The 18,360-nt window shown below is 44.6% G+C and overlaps 1 protein-coding gene across 1 annotated transcript in view; it reads left to right on the top strand.

Annotated features, from left to right (window-relative positions):
- Window positions 1-11,297, top strand: part of CLRN1 (clarin 1) — a 40,838-nt gene extending 29,541 nt beyond the window's left edge. The window contains exon 3 of the mRNA XM_045851821.1: window positions 10,627-11,297. Coding sequence (XP_045707777.1) covers window positions 10,627-10,892 — 266 coding nt within the window. The 3' untranslated portion in view covers window positions 10,893-11,297. The remainder of the gene's footprint in view (window positions 1-10,626) is intronic.
- Window positions 11,298-18,360: the final 7,063 nt, after the last annotated feature.

Below are 18,360 nucleotides of genomic sequence, written 5' to 3'. Positions count from 1 at the left end.
ATCAAATGATACAGCCTACCAAAGTAGTTCTCTCTCCAGTGGGGGTTCTACTAGTATTTTTTCCAGATCTTTTACAAGCAAATAATACCATTTTCAAACTGTGCAGCAATGATTAACCCTATGAGGGCAGAGTCTAACTCCTTCTCGTCTTTGTGTCTTTAACAAAAGCATCCAGCATGAGGCTCTGCACACAGTAAATGATCAGTATGTATTGTGGACTTGAAAAAGCAGGCCCAAAAGGTGTTGACTTGGTCACTTAGTATAGGTTAGAGAAGTCGGAAATCAAATGGTTTGGAATTAGCAGAACAGGCCCTTAGAGGTGGTGGGACATGGGCCAGAGAGGGAGGGGCTGGAAGATCTTACAGGGAAGCTCACCAAGGGAAGCCAAGGGCTGTGCGATGAGGGCAGGAGAGCAGAGCGCAGGTGCACAGTGTGGATGGACAGGCCTAGATAGTGATTCAGTCTCATGGTCCAGGTCAGAAGTGGGTGTTGGCACTACTTCCTTCCACCGAACATACCAAACCAAGCTGGATGGTATGCTATTTTAGTGAAGGTCATTGAATCAACTAAGTCAGGGCATATAAAGTTAGAGTGGTTCTTAAAATGGGGTCCCCAGACCAGCAGACCTGTACCCCTGAGAACTTCACAGAAAAGCAAATTCTCATGCCCAATCCCTGACCTAGTGAACCAGAAACTCTGAGGCCAGGGCCTGGCAGTCTGTGCTTTAAGAAGCCCTCCAGGTGATTCTGATGCAAGCTCAAATCTGAGAACCAGGGTAAATGGGAATTGATTAAACAGGTGTTAGAAAACAACAACAAAAAAAAATGAAAAAGAGACACTGAGGTAACTCAGAAACCATAGTTCAGAAAGCAGCTACAGTCCTTATGGCCCAGAGAACCAAGGAGAGAGTCTGGAGTTTGCAGAACCCAGAAGCTTAAGGAAAGACCTAGGGCACTGGGTCTCAGACCATTGAAGAGAACGCACTGTCACAGGACTCCACGAGGTGGCTGTGGGAGTGTGGGGAGGTCTGGGGAACCTCACCTGAGTGCCAGGAGAGGTGCTATTCCTGCAGCAAAGAGGAAGGAGCAGACCCTCCTCTCCTGCCCCCAACACTGCTCTCCATTAGCACAGCCTCATGGGGAGCAGCTGCTGAGGCAGAGCTGGAGTCTGGGGAGTCTTGACCCAGCATCACAAAGCAGAGAAAAGAAGAGCTGGTCTGAAGCCAAGACACAAGAGCTTATTAAGTGGCATAGCCATCTCATGCTAGCTTCTGAATAAAATTCAGAGCAACAGCCCATTTGGAAGACAAATTATTTGACAGTTCTAACAGACAACAAAACTAACAGTATGTGAAAAGCGAGATGACTCAGAGAATGCAGAATTTAATCCAAGTCCCAGATCTTATCTTGGCCTTTGGCCAAGTCTAATGCAAAGAAAATGTGAGCACAGAATATATGTAGGAACACACAGACCCTGAGCTTATGCTATATCTTACCTTTGGACTAATTGCAAAAGCAGGTGTTCAATAAAGTTTTGTAGATGAGGGAAGGAAGACAGCGAGAGAAAGGAAAAGAAGGAGCCTGTTCCTATCTGTGTCTTGCAGAGGATAAAGGCCTAGTGTTTCTAGATCATCTGTTTTGTTTTGGGGGTTTTTTTAGACCCCAAATCCTTACTTTTAAATACCAAAATTTTCAATAACTTTTAAAAACATGTTCGAGGGTCACATGGACTCACAGTTTGTGATGTTTGGGGAAGAACAGTCACTTGAATCACGGACTTCCTCACTCCCCTTCAATCTCCAGATGGTACCCAGAAGCCCCTGGAGGTTTGGGAAAGTCTATCTAAAGCTGTAATATTCATGGAGACCCCAGCTCTAAGTCCTGATGTGGAAAGGTGGGGATTTTACAGCCTTTATCTCAAACCCTCCAAATGTGAACCAATAAATTTCATACTCAGAGGCTAGGGCCTCTATTAGGAGGTCCTTTAGTTCCAGTGGGAGTCATTCCATTAGACACCCCCCAGGGGGCAGCTCCTTTCCATCTTCTGCCCAGGTGGCCTCCCTCACAGTCAACAGAGAAAAACATCTTCCTCCTTGGTCTCCTTTCCCTTCTCCCACTTCCCCTGTGGATTCTCCCTTTCCTAGTGCTGATATCATTGCAGGCCATTTCTCCAGCTGTCTCTTCCTGAGGCAGGAAGGCAGGGAGAAGGGAAGGGGAGAGAGGTCCTGCCATCTAGCCAGGACCTTCCACACTGCCCAGAGTAACAATGTTGTGAGTGCTTCCTCACATGTCCTCATGTGGTGCATGCCAGGCCCTGGACACAGAAAAGAAAGGGAGCAACACCTTATATCAGGCCCCCAATGGTTTCAGTCCCCACAGCTTGCTCACACTATCACCCTCCTAGATCAGGAGTGCCTTCCACTTCTCATGGCCTCCAGTTTGGCTCATGGTATTCCTCAGCTTTCTTCGTGTAACATTTCTGACCTCTCCCACTGTTCCATGGAACCCATGCAAGTCAGTTCTGCTCTCTTATCCTGTCAATTATAAACTGAGTCTGAGAAATCATTCTGCTAGTTAGGATTTTAGTAACATCTTAATGGTCCCCCACAGTTCATTTTGGACAATGATTCTGTTCTTGGACTGTACATTAGAGTCACCTGAAGAGCTTTCAAAAATACTGATGCCAAGTCCCATGCCACACTACTTTAATTGGAATCTTTAGAGGTGGAAGCTGGGCATTGGTATTTTTTTAAGCTCTCTTAGTAATTCCAATGTGTGATGAGTGTTGGGAACCACTGGTACAGGTGCATACATTTCATTCATCCTGCAAACTCTGGATGAGTGCTCACTGAATGCCATTATAATAGGAACTGTGATACCACAGTGAACGAAGCACACAGTCTTGCCTTTGTTGAGACTACAATGTGTGGGAGAGTCAAACAAAGTGTATGCAAATAATTAAAGATCACAATAATTACAATCAGGATAATAAACAGGCTGCTATGATAGAAAATGGAGGGGGAAAGGAGAAGGGCTTTGATGTGGCAGTCAGTGAAGGATATTCTAAATAGCTGAGTTCTAAAGGCACAGAGGAGCTGAGGACTATCAGAGAACTTCCCAGGGAGAGAAGAAGACATGGGGAACTCTAGGGAAAGAGGTTGCCTTGCTTAGGAGCTGAAAGAAGGCCAGTGTGGCCAGGGAGTAGGCAGGGATGGGACACTGGAAAAGAAATTAGATTGGCGAGGTCATTTGATACCAGTTAAGGTCAGATCTCTAAAACCATGGTAAGTCTTTTGGAAGTGCTTCTAACTGCAATGAGAAGCTTGTGAAAGACTTTAAGAAAATATCACATAACTGACTTACCTTCTAAGAAACATCTGGGGAAAGACTAGGCTATTGCATTGGAGATGGAGAAGGATGAATAGATTCTAAAAACATTTCTAAAGTAGATCCAAGGTATTTTGCAGGTAGCTTAAGCAATTAGTATACAGTGGTGACATTAACCAGGATACATAAGATAGGACAGGAACAGGCTTAGAGTTTGGGGCAATGAAGAAGTGCAGAGAGGAGCTCAGCACTAGAAATCAGGTGCTGTATTGCGAACATGTCAATTTTGAGATCCTGTGAGGTGTTCAAGTGGACATGTCAAGTAGACAGTCGGATATATGAGTCTGGAGCTCAGAGAAGAGATTTAGATTAAAAATGTAAATTTAGGAGTTGTCAGGGTATAGATATTATTTAAAGCAATGACAATAGATGAGATCATCTAGGGAGAGAATGTAGTTAGAAGAATATTGGCCCAGCACCAATCCCGGAAGAACACCATTAGTTAGTCTCAGGTTGAGGAGGAGGAGGAGCCAGCAGAGGACACTGAAGAAGAGGGTCCAGAGGTGAAGGGAAAAAAACAGCAGACCACAGTGTCCCAGAGGTGGCAGGAGGGGATGTTTCAAAAGTATTTGTCAAAAGTTAGCTTTGTGAAAGAATCAAAGGGAGAGTAAATGGGGGAGGGGGAGTGACAGAAGGCAGAATGGGGGAGAGGGGTAAAAAATACTTCCCTTGAGGTTCAGAATACATACAGTAGGGGAAAGGGAGAGATCTATATAATTTAAGGAGATGAACAAAGAGAGGAAGCCAAAGAAAGAGAGAGAGAGAGAACTGAGTACAGAAGCAACTGGACCCATAGTTTCACACTGGAGCATTGATATATGAGGATATGCCTTTATATATTCCATTCTAGAAGTTTCCACTTGGTGATTGAATCCCATATCTGCATGTAAAAGAGAGCAGTCTAGGTGGAAGACTCACAATGAATCTATGGTAGAACATCCTCAGTAGTTCAGCAAATACTTTCTGAGACTTATATGAAATGTGTTGGCTTAAGCAAGCCTTTTGGAGGTGACAAAAACTCCAAAATGTGGGTTTATCACAGACTGCATTTATTATGTCATCTTGTACATAGAGCACCATGTTATAAGTTATACCAAGCAAGGTAAACAAATAAAATGAGTGTCTTTTTTCTAAAAGGGGGATGCTACTAATATGGGTCTAATTAATTATGGTAATTACTACCATGGCAGCAAACATAAATAAGCACAGTCATATATTAAACATGAAGACTGGAAAATAAGGAGCTGGACAAAAATAAAAGAATGCTGACATCGATATCAGTTTTAGTATCACTAATGTCCTGTCCTCTGTAATATGTCTAAGACATTATTCTGCAACTATCTACATCTTGTTTTACTTCAATCCTTGTGGAAGGGTTGTTTTTCAGAGTCTGAGGAAGACATACAGGGTGTCCCAGCATCAAAGCCATGGAGCCTGAGGAAGGATAAGGACTGGGGTAGGAAAAGTCATAATCAAAATATTCTACCAGTTTATTAGCATAGACTTTAGAAAGGAGACCACAGAAAGAAAAAAGAAGTTAGCTCACCCAATGGCAATGGGCAAGGAATTGTTTTGATATGCAGGCAGAGCTGAAGGGTCATAAGTGTGGTGAGAGGATTGCACTCCAGGTCACTCCTGTGGAAGGTGCAGTATAAGACCTGTTGAACTCACTCTGCAAAGGGCCCAGCCACAACCTTGTGCAAGGAGATACTCAATCGTGTTCTATCACAATTGCAGAGAGACTCCTTCCCTGCTCAGAATGTGAATGTATGTCTTCTCTTTTTCATTTACAGTCAAAGCCCAAGTCCTTGCTATGACCTCCAAAGCAATTCTTGATGTGCCTGCCCCAGAAACACACACACACACACACACACACACACACACACACACACGGCTCACGTCCTACCCCTCTCTGCCTAGCCTTCTTCCTCTCTCTGATGTCACCACCTGGTTCCTTTGCACTCACTATTCCCTCAGCCTAAAATGCTCTTCTGCTCAAATTTGTACCTTCTCACTCACTGGCTTCCTTCAAGGGGCTCTAAAATGTCATCTTCTCTCTGGGGCCTCCCCAAGCCATCCCCCTTCCCTGCTTTATTTTATTCTCCTTAGCGCATATCACACTCCAATAAACTAAAGAATACACTTACCTATCTTGTTATTGCCTCTCTCCCCACTGTCTCCAGCATCAAGAGGCTGTGAGGTCAGGGATTTCCCTCTGCTTTGTTCAGCGCTGTGCCCTCAGTGCCCAGAGCGGTGTGTGAGCACCCAGTAAATATTTAGGAGCAGCCCTGAGCATTCCCTGGTAACAAATCACATTCTCCTTTTCTGGAAATCAATTCAAATGAGAAAAACTGTGTTTTTAGACCATTTCTTCTTTGCACAAATAATCCCTCTCACTAATATGACACTTGTGAAGCTTGAGTTAGATGTAGCCTTGAACTTCAACTTTCCATTACAGAAGAGGAAGAGAAAAGACTGAACCCAATTGGTGTCACTCCTTCATCCATACCTACTCTTTGGATACGTGTGACCAACTTGCTATCCATTATGCCCTCCAAATTTACTCTTCGGTATTAGTTTGCTTTACTTGACCTCTACCCCTTTTCTAGTTGGGAGCCACTGGTCTCTAAAAGCAGTGGACGCTAGAACCACTTCTATTTGGAGAACAATCATTGCTGGTGATCTGACCTTCAATACCTGCTTTCTCATGAGGTTACCTAATTTCACAGAAAACTAGTACTTACACCTGCAACGGTGTGGCTTTCCCACCCCCACTTATTATCTCTCAAGACTCCTTAAAGAAGGAGATTAGCAATTTTTCATTCGGGAGAGGAAATTAAATGCTTCTAATGTTTGTCATCTATGAGAGGGTTTAAAGATGATGTGTTAGCTTTCGGGAAGTGTTGGCCATTACTTTAAGTGGAATTGAAATTCTAATTTATTATTTTCCAAAATACAATCTCAGTGATAATGGGAGAATGTTCCATAGATTTTTAGCTTTGAGGACACTTTTCTACCAAAATTCATGGGACCCTGGACTACCCCAGATCCTGGCAGGATGTTCCCATCCATAAAGGCACTATCACTCTCAGGGGCCAGCCGGCAGTAAAGAAGCAGTCTTGTCGGCTGTGACCTTTGTTCGCTATTTCATAAGGACTGCAGGAGGAAGGTGCCCAGTTCTCAGACAGCTGCCAGAGAGAGAGTCATGAGTGTGCCGTGTCTAGCACATTACCAACGTGTGGTAATTGACTGATAATTTATGGTGTGACAGCCTTATAACTCAGCAGTCCTATTCAGTCAGAAATTAACTCAGTAATCAAAGTCATTAAAAAGAAGAAGAAATACTACAGTAGCAGCCAGATGGTGGGGAAATCTAACACATGAAGGAAAAATGGCTGGTCTTTGAGTTAAGCACTGGGCAGCAAAACCTGGGTCCTCTGCCTGGTTCCATTCCAAATTCTGGCTTGAGTGAGGCTTCAGGCTCTGCTAAGTCGAGTGTGCTCTAACCTCTCTGTGCGCGGGGGCAGTGCTGGTCGGATGGACCGATATGTAGGGTATCTGGCCAATGGCCCTGGCTGAGTTTGAGCTTTTAGTGCACATGGAAAACTGAGAAAAGGAAGAGGGAAGCATGCAGACCTGCTCTTAACATTTGTAAGGCCTTGGGCAAAAGTATGAATGAAAGCTCACATGCCCTGTGTTTAATCATTTAAAAGTTAAAAGCTAATAAACTATTCACTGAGACATGTTCTAGCCTCTTGCCTTAACAAACATCTCTCCATAGGATCTGGAAGGCCAGATTCAAATTTAGAATTCTTGAGCCCTGGGAATTCTCCACTTGAACGTAGTGATGGGAGGAGGGCCGGCCCCTGCCTGTCCTCTTTCCTTCCCACCTCTGGTTCCATTTACATCATAAAGGGCCTCCAGCATATGCATCTGAACACTCCCCTGCATATCTGCCCTCTGACCATGCCCCCAAACAGCTGTGCCTTGGACACCTTCAGGCATCAGACTGTGTGCCAGGCACACAGTCTGCCCTTCAGAGGACCGACCCGGGGAAGATGCCCATGTAGCCTTGGAAAGCGCTCGGGCTGTATGGGGCAGGAATTCCCTGGTAGCAGCAGTATATCTAGAATGTGAGTTGGGGACTCTAGATGGGCCTGTCCCATAGACTTCAAGGATTCCTTTTTCCATGCAGGGGTGCCCTCCAGAAGAGAGAGAGACAGACAGAGAGCAGGACCCTTTGAGTGGAGTACCCTAAGCAGGAGGCCCCCTGCTGGAACCTGAGAGCTACACTAGAAATGTGCTAAGCCCTGTTCTCACCATCATTCACATCCCTTACAAACCCCCGGCCATGTTCCTGGCAGGCCACCAAAGGAAGCACTGCATAGGTACCTTTCGGTCCATAAGTCATAAATATTTATCCTTGGTCTTACGTCTCTTTTGGAGCCATCAGCAGAGAACAGCAAAAATATCCTGAACTCACACTGAGTTGTTTCCCTTCACTTCTCTGAGCAGTGCTGGCAGAGACTCGGGCTATGACCTGTCTCAGAAATGGCCAAGCCTAGAATCCAGAGCAGAATTTTGGACCATCCTTTCAACTACTGGACCATGTGTTCTGATTTGAGAGTTTGTGATCTTAAAGTATTAGCTACGGCAAAAGGCTGTGAGTTTAAGACACCCCAAGCAACTTTTGCTTTAGGAATTTGAAATGCAGTCTCACTAGGACGCTGTCTCCTTAACAAAGTAGTACCTTTAAAATATTTAACAACTTGAAAAGGAAACCAAGCTTGAATTTTCCTTTCAAGCACTAAGGAAATAGTGTTTCTCTTCTGCCTGAAATTTACCATCCCAGACAAAGAAGGCTCTTGTGGTAAAAGCAATGGTATTTTCTCCACCATTTTCAAATAAGAAGATAAAGAGAAAACAACATTGCAGCCTTTTTGTTGGATCTAACAATAAAGGAATAATACAGTTTTGCTAGCAGAAAGCTTTGGTGTTAAGCTCAGAATACAAAAATAGACTGACAAATCTTACAAAGGAATATTCTCAACTTCCACTCTGAGGCTAGTGAGAAGTGAAATTTCAAGAAAATTGTATCATTTGATTATTTGGGGGGGAGGTGGGTATTACAAGGATGATCAAGCTGATGGGGCCAATCTTGGATGAAATTATAGTAAAGAAATGTGATTTCCCCTTTCCTGCTCACCCCCATCCCCCACCCCGCATGATCCAGGCTGTTCCTCTACCCCAACCCAAACCTGGCTTCTGGAAAGGGAATGGGTCAGCAGGGGTGTCGCTTACGTTGCAGCTCCCACATCTGGAACACCTTCCCTCCACACTGTCCCGCTTCCCTTTGCTTGGCAAACTTTTCCTATGGCTACGTCTGAAACCTTCTGTGATGTTGCCCACCCTCTCAGTGACAGCCCTAGCCTGTAGCTCCCCGACCCTTACACTCACTGCTGCTGGTTTAACCATTGTTTTATCTGTGTTCCCTGCCTGATTTTACACTCTGTTAGAGCAGAAACCATATGCATTTTCTTTAATGTTTAATTCTCCATCACTGTTCCCATGCTTGGCATGTCATAAATCTAGCTGAAAAAATGAATGAGCGAATAAATCAATAGGAACTTAAGCCACTGTGTTGCTGCTCTCGGGGTGTTTGAATGAACTATAATTAAAGAACCAAAAGCACTTACCCCTCCCACGGAGCCACAAATGCAATGGGGGAGTATTTGGAGGCCCAAGGCACCGATACATCCTTTTGAGTTGCCTACCTGATGTAGTCTGGATTTTTTCAGTGTGTGGTGGGGTAAGGAATTATGGTAAAAACTTTTGAGATGAAAGTAATACATAAAAAACAAAGGAATAGCTGCCAATCGGTAAGCATTTATGCATGTCAATTCTAATGCCAAATGCTAATCATGTATTGTCTCTGTTATACGCATTTTATAGATAAGGAAATTGAGATTTGGTGATTTAAACTGCTTAACTTCACAGGTTATGAACATAAATTGGTTTGATCTAAGTCAGAAAACGATCCAGCAAGTCTCCTACTAACTGGCACCCTCTTGTGATGGCCTGGAATACACATTCCTCTGTGCTCCTGAACCCGCCCCCTCCCCTCCCTTCCCTGCCCCAGCCATCTGCTTCTGCCACCTTGCCACCCACCCACCTGGGGGTCCCCCGTGCTCCATCCTCAGGAGGAGAGATCCTATCAGAGTGTGCAGGCACCAGTGGGTATGGATGCCCCAACCTGCCAAGGTCTCACCCAGGTGGCAGGTGCACCAGTCAGGATTAGATTAGACTACCAGTCAGTGATAGGTGAGAGAAAAATGAAAACAGTGGATTCAACAAAACAAATGTTTATTTTTCTCTCACATAAAAACCTAGAGGCAGAAGTCCAGGGTTAATCTAGTGGCCCCAGGCCTCTGGGACCCAGATTCCTCCTGTCCTGTTTGGCCACAGTGCGAGGATTCCAGTTCTGAAACCACCTGGTCCAAAACGGGCGCTGGGGCTCCAGCCAGTGCTTCCCTAATCAGTTACAGGAAGGAGGAAGGCCCTAAAACATGCAACCTCAAGGGGACTTTGCTGCCTTTACATCCCAGCCACTCCCAGCCAAACAATGTAGTCTTTACTCAAGGCTCTATGCCCAGGTAGAAACCCTGAGCTCCGTTACAAGCAAGGAGAACAGATATTCTCTGCCTCAACATCTTACCCATGGCTCCTTTGGCTCAGGGACTCCTCTGGGCAGCTGTAGCCAGATGGGAGCTGGAGGAGTCGTGTGACCCTCTGAAGGAAGCCCTAGCACCTTCCATGGGTGGCTGTGTGGCTGGCATTTATCCTTCATGACCTATGAAGTATTTTGAGAAATTTGTTCAGAGAAATGTTGCTCTCTTGAAGCTACATCATAGCAGTGGCTGCCTTGCAGCCTGATGTCACCATTGTGTTTTTAAGGTGCCCAGCAACTCAGCCTCCTCACCATGTAGAGAAACATTTCCGGCCTTTGTAAGATCAGGGACCCCCAGGGGTCATCCCACTCAGAGACATCACCCAGGTACCACCCCGCATTGGGTGGGGAATCGGCTCATGGCTGCTAATTTGAAATGACATACTTGGGCAGAAAAATGTGAATGAGGGTAATGGTGAAAGGCTCTCTTTTCTTTGCAAGCCCACCCCCTTCCCTGTTCCTTACAGTCAGGAAGTACATGTCCCAACGTGTCGTTTGTTCCTTCTGTTGCAGGCTCCTGTGGCTGTCTTGTCATGATTCTGTTCGCCTCTGAAGTGAAGATTCACCACCTCTCAGAAAAAATTGCAAATTATAAAGAAGGGACTTATGCCTACAGAACACAAACTGAAAAATACACCACCTCATTCTGGGTCGTGTTCATTTGCTTTTTTGTTCATTTTTTGAATGGGCTCCTCATACGACTTGCTGGATTTCAGTTCCCTTTTGTAAAATCGAAAGACACAGAGACGACGAATGTAGCTGCGGATCTAATGTACTGAAAGGCAGACGTTTCTGCGGTTTTCCAAGGCAGTGAGTGGACTTGCTTTGGTCACTTGGATATGGTTCATTTTAAATGCCCTAATTAAAACACCCAAACCCCCGGTGATCATGTTTACACACTATGTACTAAGGACACAGGCTGGAAAGTAAAGGGAGCAGAAGGAAGGCTTTGGAAGGCTGTGCTGCCTGGTGGGAAATGGCTTCACCAGGGGTTGTCAAGGCAGTCGACTGGAATGGACAGATTCTTGCTCCATACACACAGCAACGTGCACAATGACTTTCCATCCCGGAGGAATCAGAAGGCACGGGGAATATATTTTAATACAAACAAATACTATTTCTGATCTACCCACACATTTGTTGCTACAGACACCGGAAAAGAGAGCTACAATAACTTTTTTTAAATGGTAGTGCATTAAGTGAGCTTTTTTTTTAAAAAAAGTTTATTTAAAGCACAGTCTTACTATCTATTCCTGTTAATTATAATTTACAAACCTCTAAAAGTAAAAATAAGAAAAGCAAAGCTAAGGGTATTTTCTCTACTGTGCCTATGACCCCACTGCATTCACACAGTGCATACAAAGGAGAGAACTGTGAGGCCCACTGAAGAATCATGAAAAATGAGTTTTCCTAGTGAATTTGATACAAAATGACACATTGGGGCTGCTGCTTCCTACTTCAGCATCTTGAGCACTAATTCCCAATTATGAAAATTATATTACACTCTGGGATTATGATGGTAATGCTTTGTCCTCTTGGCTTCTGGTCTGGTGGTGGCAAAGCATGACCCAGGTCAATTCCCCGCCCCCCAAATTAGCCATGAAATTGATCTGTGGCTGACCAACTGAGCGTGAAACCAACCCTCCCTCTCTCCTCAACCTCCTGGCCTCAAAAAAGCACACAGGAAGAAGCGGAGAATGACAGAACACATCACCAGCCCCCTCACCATTGTTGCTCAATACTCACTGCTCATTCCAGAATTTTGAAAGTGCTTGTTTAAAAAAAAAAAAAAAGAAAAAAACTTTTTTCCCTTTGGAAAACTTGACAAGAACTGAAGACTGTTTGCATGCCTAGGAAATAACTTGCACTGGTTGTGATCAGCCCACAGGCTGACTTGACACCACATCCTCAATTTCCAGACGCTAGTCCCTCTTCCTTCATTCAGGAAACACACTTGGAGAATTTCTAGAAGACCACAAGTCAGTCTAGTGATAAGGTGACGTTTGGTTCAGTAGGGAGCTAGAGCCTAAAAGAAGTCTTCAGGCAAAATGGTTAAATACAGAGAGCTGATAAGCTAGGAGTGGGCAGGAAAGTAAGGACACCACCCTGTGGGTAACTGGCCTGAGATCCCTAAGGCCAAATTCCCCACAATTGCATTTAACACCTCTCTCTCTCTCTCTCTCTTTCTCAGAGGCTTAAAAACTTCTAACACCAAAGTTTCTTCTTTAGAAAACAAGTCTCTGTTTGTTTTCTGTAAAAAGGGAAAACTTGGAGCAGCAGCTGAAAATCCAATGAGACCCTACTAGGCAGACTAACAATGTTCCTTCCGTGGGAAGTAGAGATTGGGCAGCTGGTTTCTACAAACTGTGCTGCAGACAAAAATAAAACGAGATACAATCTGGCTCTCAGAGAAGTGCACGTAAGTTGTCTCCCTGTCTTTCCTCAGATGAATTGTGTGGTCATTGGTGGCCTACGGGTAGCCCTTAGAAGAGGGATCTGGCCAGGATCAAAGGCTGGGGAAGTACATTCACTGTGCTGCATGGCTCCCACCCAGGTGGCAGTCAGCATTCCCACATCCTCAGAGGAACGCAGGGCCCCCTGCTGGCTCTGGGGCCACAAACACTAAGGACACATTTGGGAGCTCAGTTCAGGTGGTTGGCAGACACCCTCAGCATCAAGAATATCAGCGTTTACTATGTAGTGGGAAAGAATGGCAAGAAGCTATGAAAGCCAGCTGAAGTCCTCTTGTGTGGACTCTACAATGAACTTGGCAAGACAAAGTCACTGGACTCGGAGGAAGCTCCTAAACTAAACTACGCAGACAGGACAGGCTACAATGAGAAAGAGGAGGGCACTTTACAGATGACAAAGGTCTTTCACTCTGGTGGTCCCATCTACTTCTCCAAAACAGCCTCAAGTCAGTTTATAAGCTTTCAATGAGGGATGTGGATGAGTTTGCCTGGGCTCACACGTTACGCAACCCTAGGGCACATCCTTTTTCCTCCCTTTGCACAGTTTCAGGGGGAGCCACAGTGGGTGGAGGGAGGAGTGGTTCACACTGGCCACGTTAGGGTGCACCAGCTCCCAGCCTGCTGATAGAAGGCTTGTTGGTCCCAACCATTTACCTATCAACACCTGAACAAGAATCAAGGGGGTTACTGGAGGTGGTGTGGACAGCAGAAGAATTACCCCCTCTCTCAATTGTCCTCAATTTCTCCCTTTCCAGTAAGATCCAGTATAGGTAAAAATAGTGTGGTTTTATAAAAATGCTGCTCCAAGACCAGTCCCAGGCCACCTGCCCTGGTTTCCTAACTGCCTGCTGACCCTGATCGCCTCTCCTCAGATACTTGGAGTTTGTGCTATTGGGGCGCTCAGCATTTGATCACCCTGGCAGTTAATCATGACTCAGGGCAGATAAGCCCCCTCCTCCAAATGATAAGGGGCAGAGCCAGGCTGATGGGCAGAAAGAAAGACTGGGCAGGTCTGGGGTCCTGGATTCTGGGATGAAATTCCCCTTCAGGGAAAAGCCTTCTTGTTCATCAAAATGCTAATGTAAACTCAATAAACTTAGATTTATAGAATTTGTGATCCCACTGCCCCCACCCACTTGTGTAACCGGACATACCTGCAGTGTCACAATACAGAGATCATTGAACTGTTTCTAAAGTCCAGGGAAGCCTAAGGCTGAGTGGATGACTCAAGTCAGAAACCTCCAGAGAATGTCCCTTGCAGGGCCTAAAGGACACTATCAGACAGTATCCCACAGTATCAGACCTGAGGGTGGGGTGGGAGGGAAGAACAGGTATGGTGCTATGTGAGCCACCTGATAATTAAAGGCAAGTGTCTTAAAGGATTGTGTTGCTTTGCTAGAACCCTGGTCTGAAGGATTTTGACCCACTCTGAGAGTGGACAGAACGAGCAGCAAGGCAATTGTCCCCTCACTAGGCCAAAGTCCAGTACTGCCGCTGTGGGTCATGGCTCTAATTCTGGAGGGAAGAGAGACTAGGACAAGAGAGAAAGCCTCTGTTCCCTGCTCCTCCAGTCTGGTTGGTAAGGGGCACATGGAGTGGGTGGTCTGGGAACCTCAAGCAATTCAAACCCATGCGCTCCCAGAAATGTGTGATCTCAGTGCAAGGGAGCTGCTCACCTGTCCTAGGGTTTCCTCATCTCCTATTTGCCATGTCCTTAAACTGGGCAAGAAAGTGTATGTGTCTGACTCAGAGGTATGCATTCCAGATGCCCCAGCTCACAAATTTGCACTTCAATTGCTATCCTTCCATTTAACCAAGTACAATAAAGAGTGTGTCCCAGCTTAGGTAAGGACAGTGTCTGCTGGACATCTCAGGCCAGAGACCCCAATAGAAGCTGATGTATTCCCTCTCATTTGCTGCCATTTCAATGCTCCCTTCACACTCCTTTGCTGTCACCCTTTCCTCACTGACTGTCTGTGGTAGACAGTACTGTGTGTTCCCTATCTCATTCTCCTTAGGTACACAGCTACACTACATTTCTCAGCCTCCTTTGCAGATGGGTCTGTGTGGGTGAGTCCAGACTAGTGGGATGTAGGCTGAAGTGACTCATGCTACTTTCAAGTGCGGCCCTAAAGAATACCCCATGCCACCCTTCAGTTTTGTCTCCCCCTGGTATTGCAGCCAGGGAGTCTGTGGGACCCCGAGGGCAAGGCTACAAAACAGAAACAGGCTTTATGACCTGCACTGGAGTGTGACATGAGTGATAAAGCAACTTTCTGTAAAACCACTAAGTTTGGATGGTTATTTGTCACTGAATCTTAGCCTGCCATAGCCTAGCCAATAGGTCCTCTTCTCCAGGGTAGCTCCCCTGTTTCATGCCAGTGAGACACTCTTCTAGGTCTCTCAGGGTGTAGCCCGAGGCCAGTGCACCCTCCACCACCAACGCTGAGCTGCTGTCTGCACCACTGTCCTTGAAGCTGTGGCCTTCTGGTCACATGGCCCATCACCTGCTGAAATGAAGACCAGAGAGAGAATTTTCTGCAAAATCTCTAAAGAGTAAATAAACACCTTTGCTTATCCTTCACGGTTCCTTCCAAATAGCAATGAATAAGCCCTTCTTCATTCATTCAAAAAGATTTTATCTTGCATCTGATCTGCAATGGATCTAGCTGTATGTAAGGCACAAAAGATTTTGGAGAGGAAATGGGAAAAGAGAGTAAAAGATTTTTTTCTACTTGATCTTTGGTTAGGAGTGAAGACTTTCTTTCAAGACATTCCCTTTGTTTTTCTCTTTTTAAAGTTCAGTTTATTATCAAAAGCAGAGTTTTTAAGTTTCCCAGTAAAAAAGAACAAACTAATCAGATGAGGTTCCTTTACTACATAAATTACCCAAAAAATCAACAATTAGAGTCTCAATTTCCACAAAATGCTATAAGAACTATGTCCTTAATTAAATAATGCCAAGTAAAGTTTTGCAATGTGTCTGAAAGAGCTAGTAGAGAGGCTTCCGTCACTGTCAGAGTTTGGAGGTGTCACCTGAGAGGTGCTTGGTCAAGAAGCCATTCTCCCTTCCATACCCTACTTTCCTCACGTCCTCCCTCCTGAGGGGACTTTCCACAGTTCCAGGTCAGAGGAGGCCTGAGCAAGTCCTGGGGCAGCACAGGGAATGTAGTTAATAATATCTTTTTTTTATTTTATTTATTTATTTTTAGAGAGGGAAGGAAGAGAGAAAGAGAAAGAGAGAGAAACATCAATGTGTGGTTGCTGGGGGTCATGGCCTGCAACCCAGGCATGCACCCTGACTGGGAATCGAACCTGCGACACTTTGGTTCGCAGCCCGCACTCAATCCACTGAGCTACAATAATATCTTAATAACTTTGTGTGGTGATAGATGGTGACTAGACTCACTGTGCTGATCACATTGTAAGGTATATACATGTCGAGTCACTGTTTCATACACCTGAAACTAATACAATATTGTATGTCAGTTGTACTTTAATTTTAAAAAAGGTCTTGGAACTCAAAGCAGTATCCCTCCTGCAGGTTGGTTGACCGGCAACCTACTTCCTGCTGTCAGCTTGGGCTTCATGAGATGGCAGTGAGGACACCTGAACACCGGTTCTTTTTCTCCGATGTGTTCTAGGGCTGAAAAAAATCAGGACTTGCCCCAGCAGAGATCCTAGGCTTCATTCAGGAGTACCTCTCTGCCCCTCCTACCCAGCCCTACCCCTAGGAATTTTCTTGCTAGTTTGGAGACAAAAGCAATTTGTTCTCTAAGAGTGTATCTGACTCTGATTTACATCTAAACTAGTGACTGTTGAATTTAACGTCACTTTTTAAGTCCACCCTAGTAACCCCTTCTCCCCAAAGCATATGTGTAGCTGCCTGGACTGGGCAGAGGTCCCTGGTTACCAGGGAAGAAGTGGATGGAGCACAGTGGGCAGGAAAGCACAGCATGTGGAACCGTGAAATAGTATCTCACCACACACTTTCGCACTAAACTGGAAACTCTCTGCTTCAGCTTTTTTTTTTAACTTTTTAACAAACTTCATAGCTGCCCCACCCACAAAATATGCTTGTTATTTCCTTTTTAAAATACATAAATATATACAAATGTGAAATACATTTGTCATATCATTTAACTCTCTAAAGGATAGAAAAGCTTCTATTTTACTTAATAACTTGGTCAGGGTTCATTTCACATGAGAAACAAAAACCCACTTGAAACATATTAAGCAGAAAGCAAGAGCAGAGGAAGACACAGAGAGAGAGAAATCAGAATGGTGAAGCGCAGCCTATGGATCTGCTCCCTTTGGTCAGGTGCCCGCCCCTACTCCACATAGCTAAAGTGAGGAGGGAGGGTAAGTCATGGCTGCAGGGATGTGTGTGTGCGCGCGTGTGTGCGCACGTGTGCACACACATGGGTGTGCACACCCATGTGTGTGGCAGGGGAATTCTCACAGAAGATGTGAGTTTGGTAGGTACCCCCTAAAAAAACTACCCATGCCTCTGTTTTGTACTAAGAGTCTTTTGGCCTAACTTCTAGCCTTATAATGACTAACTAAATTTCCTTCACAATTTCTAACCCATTTTATTTTTTGCTAAAATTAGAGAAAGACATTGAGACGTATTGAGAGAAAGACATGGAATCACAGCTTAACTGTTCTGTGTGTGTCTATCTCATTCACAAATAGCCCAATTGACTGAACAGTACTTCCTTTAAAAAAAAGGCTATCTAGATGGTTTCCACTAAATAGGCAAAGCTGTTTTATTTTTAGACTTATTCATTCTATTCTAACATGACAGAATGTTTCCATCCTCTCCATGGTCTTTCCTCACTCACATCACAGCACACCTATGGCCAAACCTGCAGGGATAATAGGAGCCATGGAGCCAAATGGCCTAAGATGAGATTGCTCCGATCATGTTTACAAACACACATTTCTATGCAAGATGCTGATGTCAAGTTTTCTTATCTCCCTTATGCCTTGCTTCCAGCTAGCCTGTGAATCACATTAAGTTCTTTATCTCAGGAGACACACACACGCAAGATCAATTGTCACACCTTTACCACATTCCATGTCCTTGCTGAATTCAGCTTCAGGGACTGACTTACCATGGGCATTCTTGCCCCTAACTACCTCCTGGAGAAGGCATATGAACTCAGAAAGTCTCAGTCATGGGATTTAAGGTGACAGCTCTCCAAGACTCATCTAAGGGGTGTTTGGCTTGTGATGTAGTCCTAGAGCACATCCACAGAGTGTCTCATTTTTGGAGGATTCCTAAAACAAATGTTTTTCCAGTCATAGTATTAGAACTTGTTGTTCTTCTCCTAAAGAACTGTTGTTTTTTCGTTTGTTTCAATGGGTGGTACCATCACTTACTCTACTTTAATCGAGGAAATGCTTAAAGCCACATCTGTGGCCCACTTGCTGAGATGTCTAGGATTTTCAAGGTGCATGTTGTATACTAGTAACTAGCTTTATTCTTGGGTTAGTTTTGGGTTTTGATGCTTTCCAAAATTTTAAAACTCATCTTCCTATCTCTATTTCTCTTTTATAATCTTTTCATGAATTGTACACTACTTTATAAGTTGCTTTAGGTTTTTTAGAACAAGGTGGGATATAAATTTTACTAATCTAAATCTTTCCATCATCCTAGGACTATAAGAGTGTCAATGTAAGAAATATCCAAACCTACAGAGAATTTTTATAAGAGTTTATTTGAGTCAAACTGATGACATGTGCCAGGGAGCAAGATCTCAAGTGCTCTGGA

The sequence above is a fragment of the Phyllostomus hastatus genome, unplaced genomic scaffold (assembly GCF_019186645.2).
Source record: "Phyllostomus hastatus isolate PE091 unplaced genomic scaffold, TTU_PhHast_1.1 phas_contig_86, whole genome shotgun sequence".
NCBI lineage: Eukaryota > Metazoa > Chordata > Mammalia > Chiroptera > Phyllostomidae > Phyllostomus > Phyllostomus hastatus.
The sequence above is the reverse complement of the archived record's forward strand: the minus strand, read 5'-3'. Positions and strand labels throughout refer to the sequence as shown.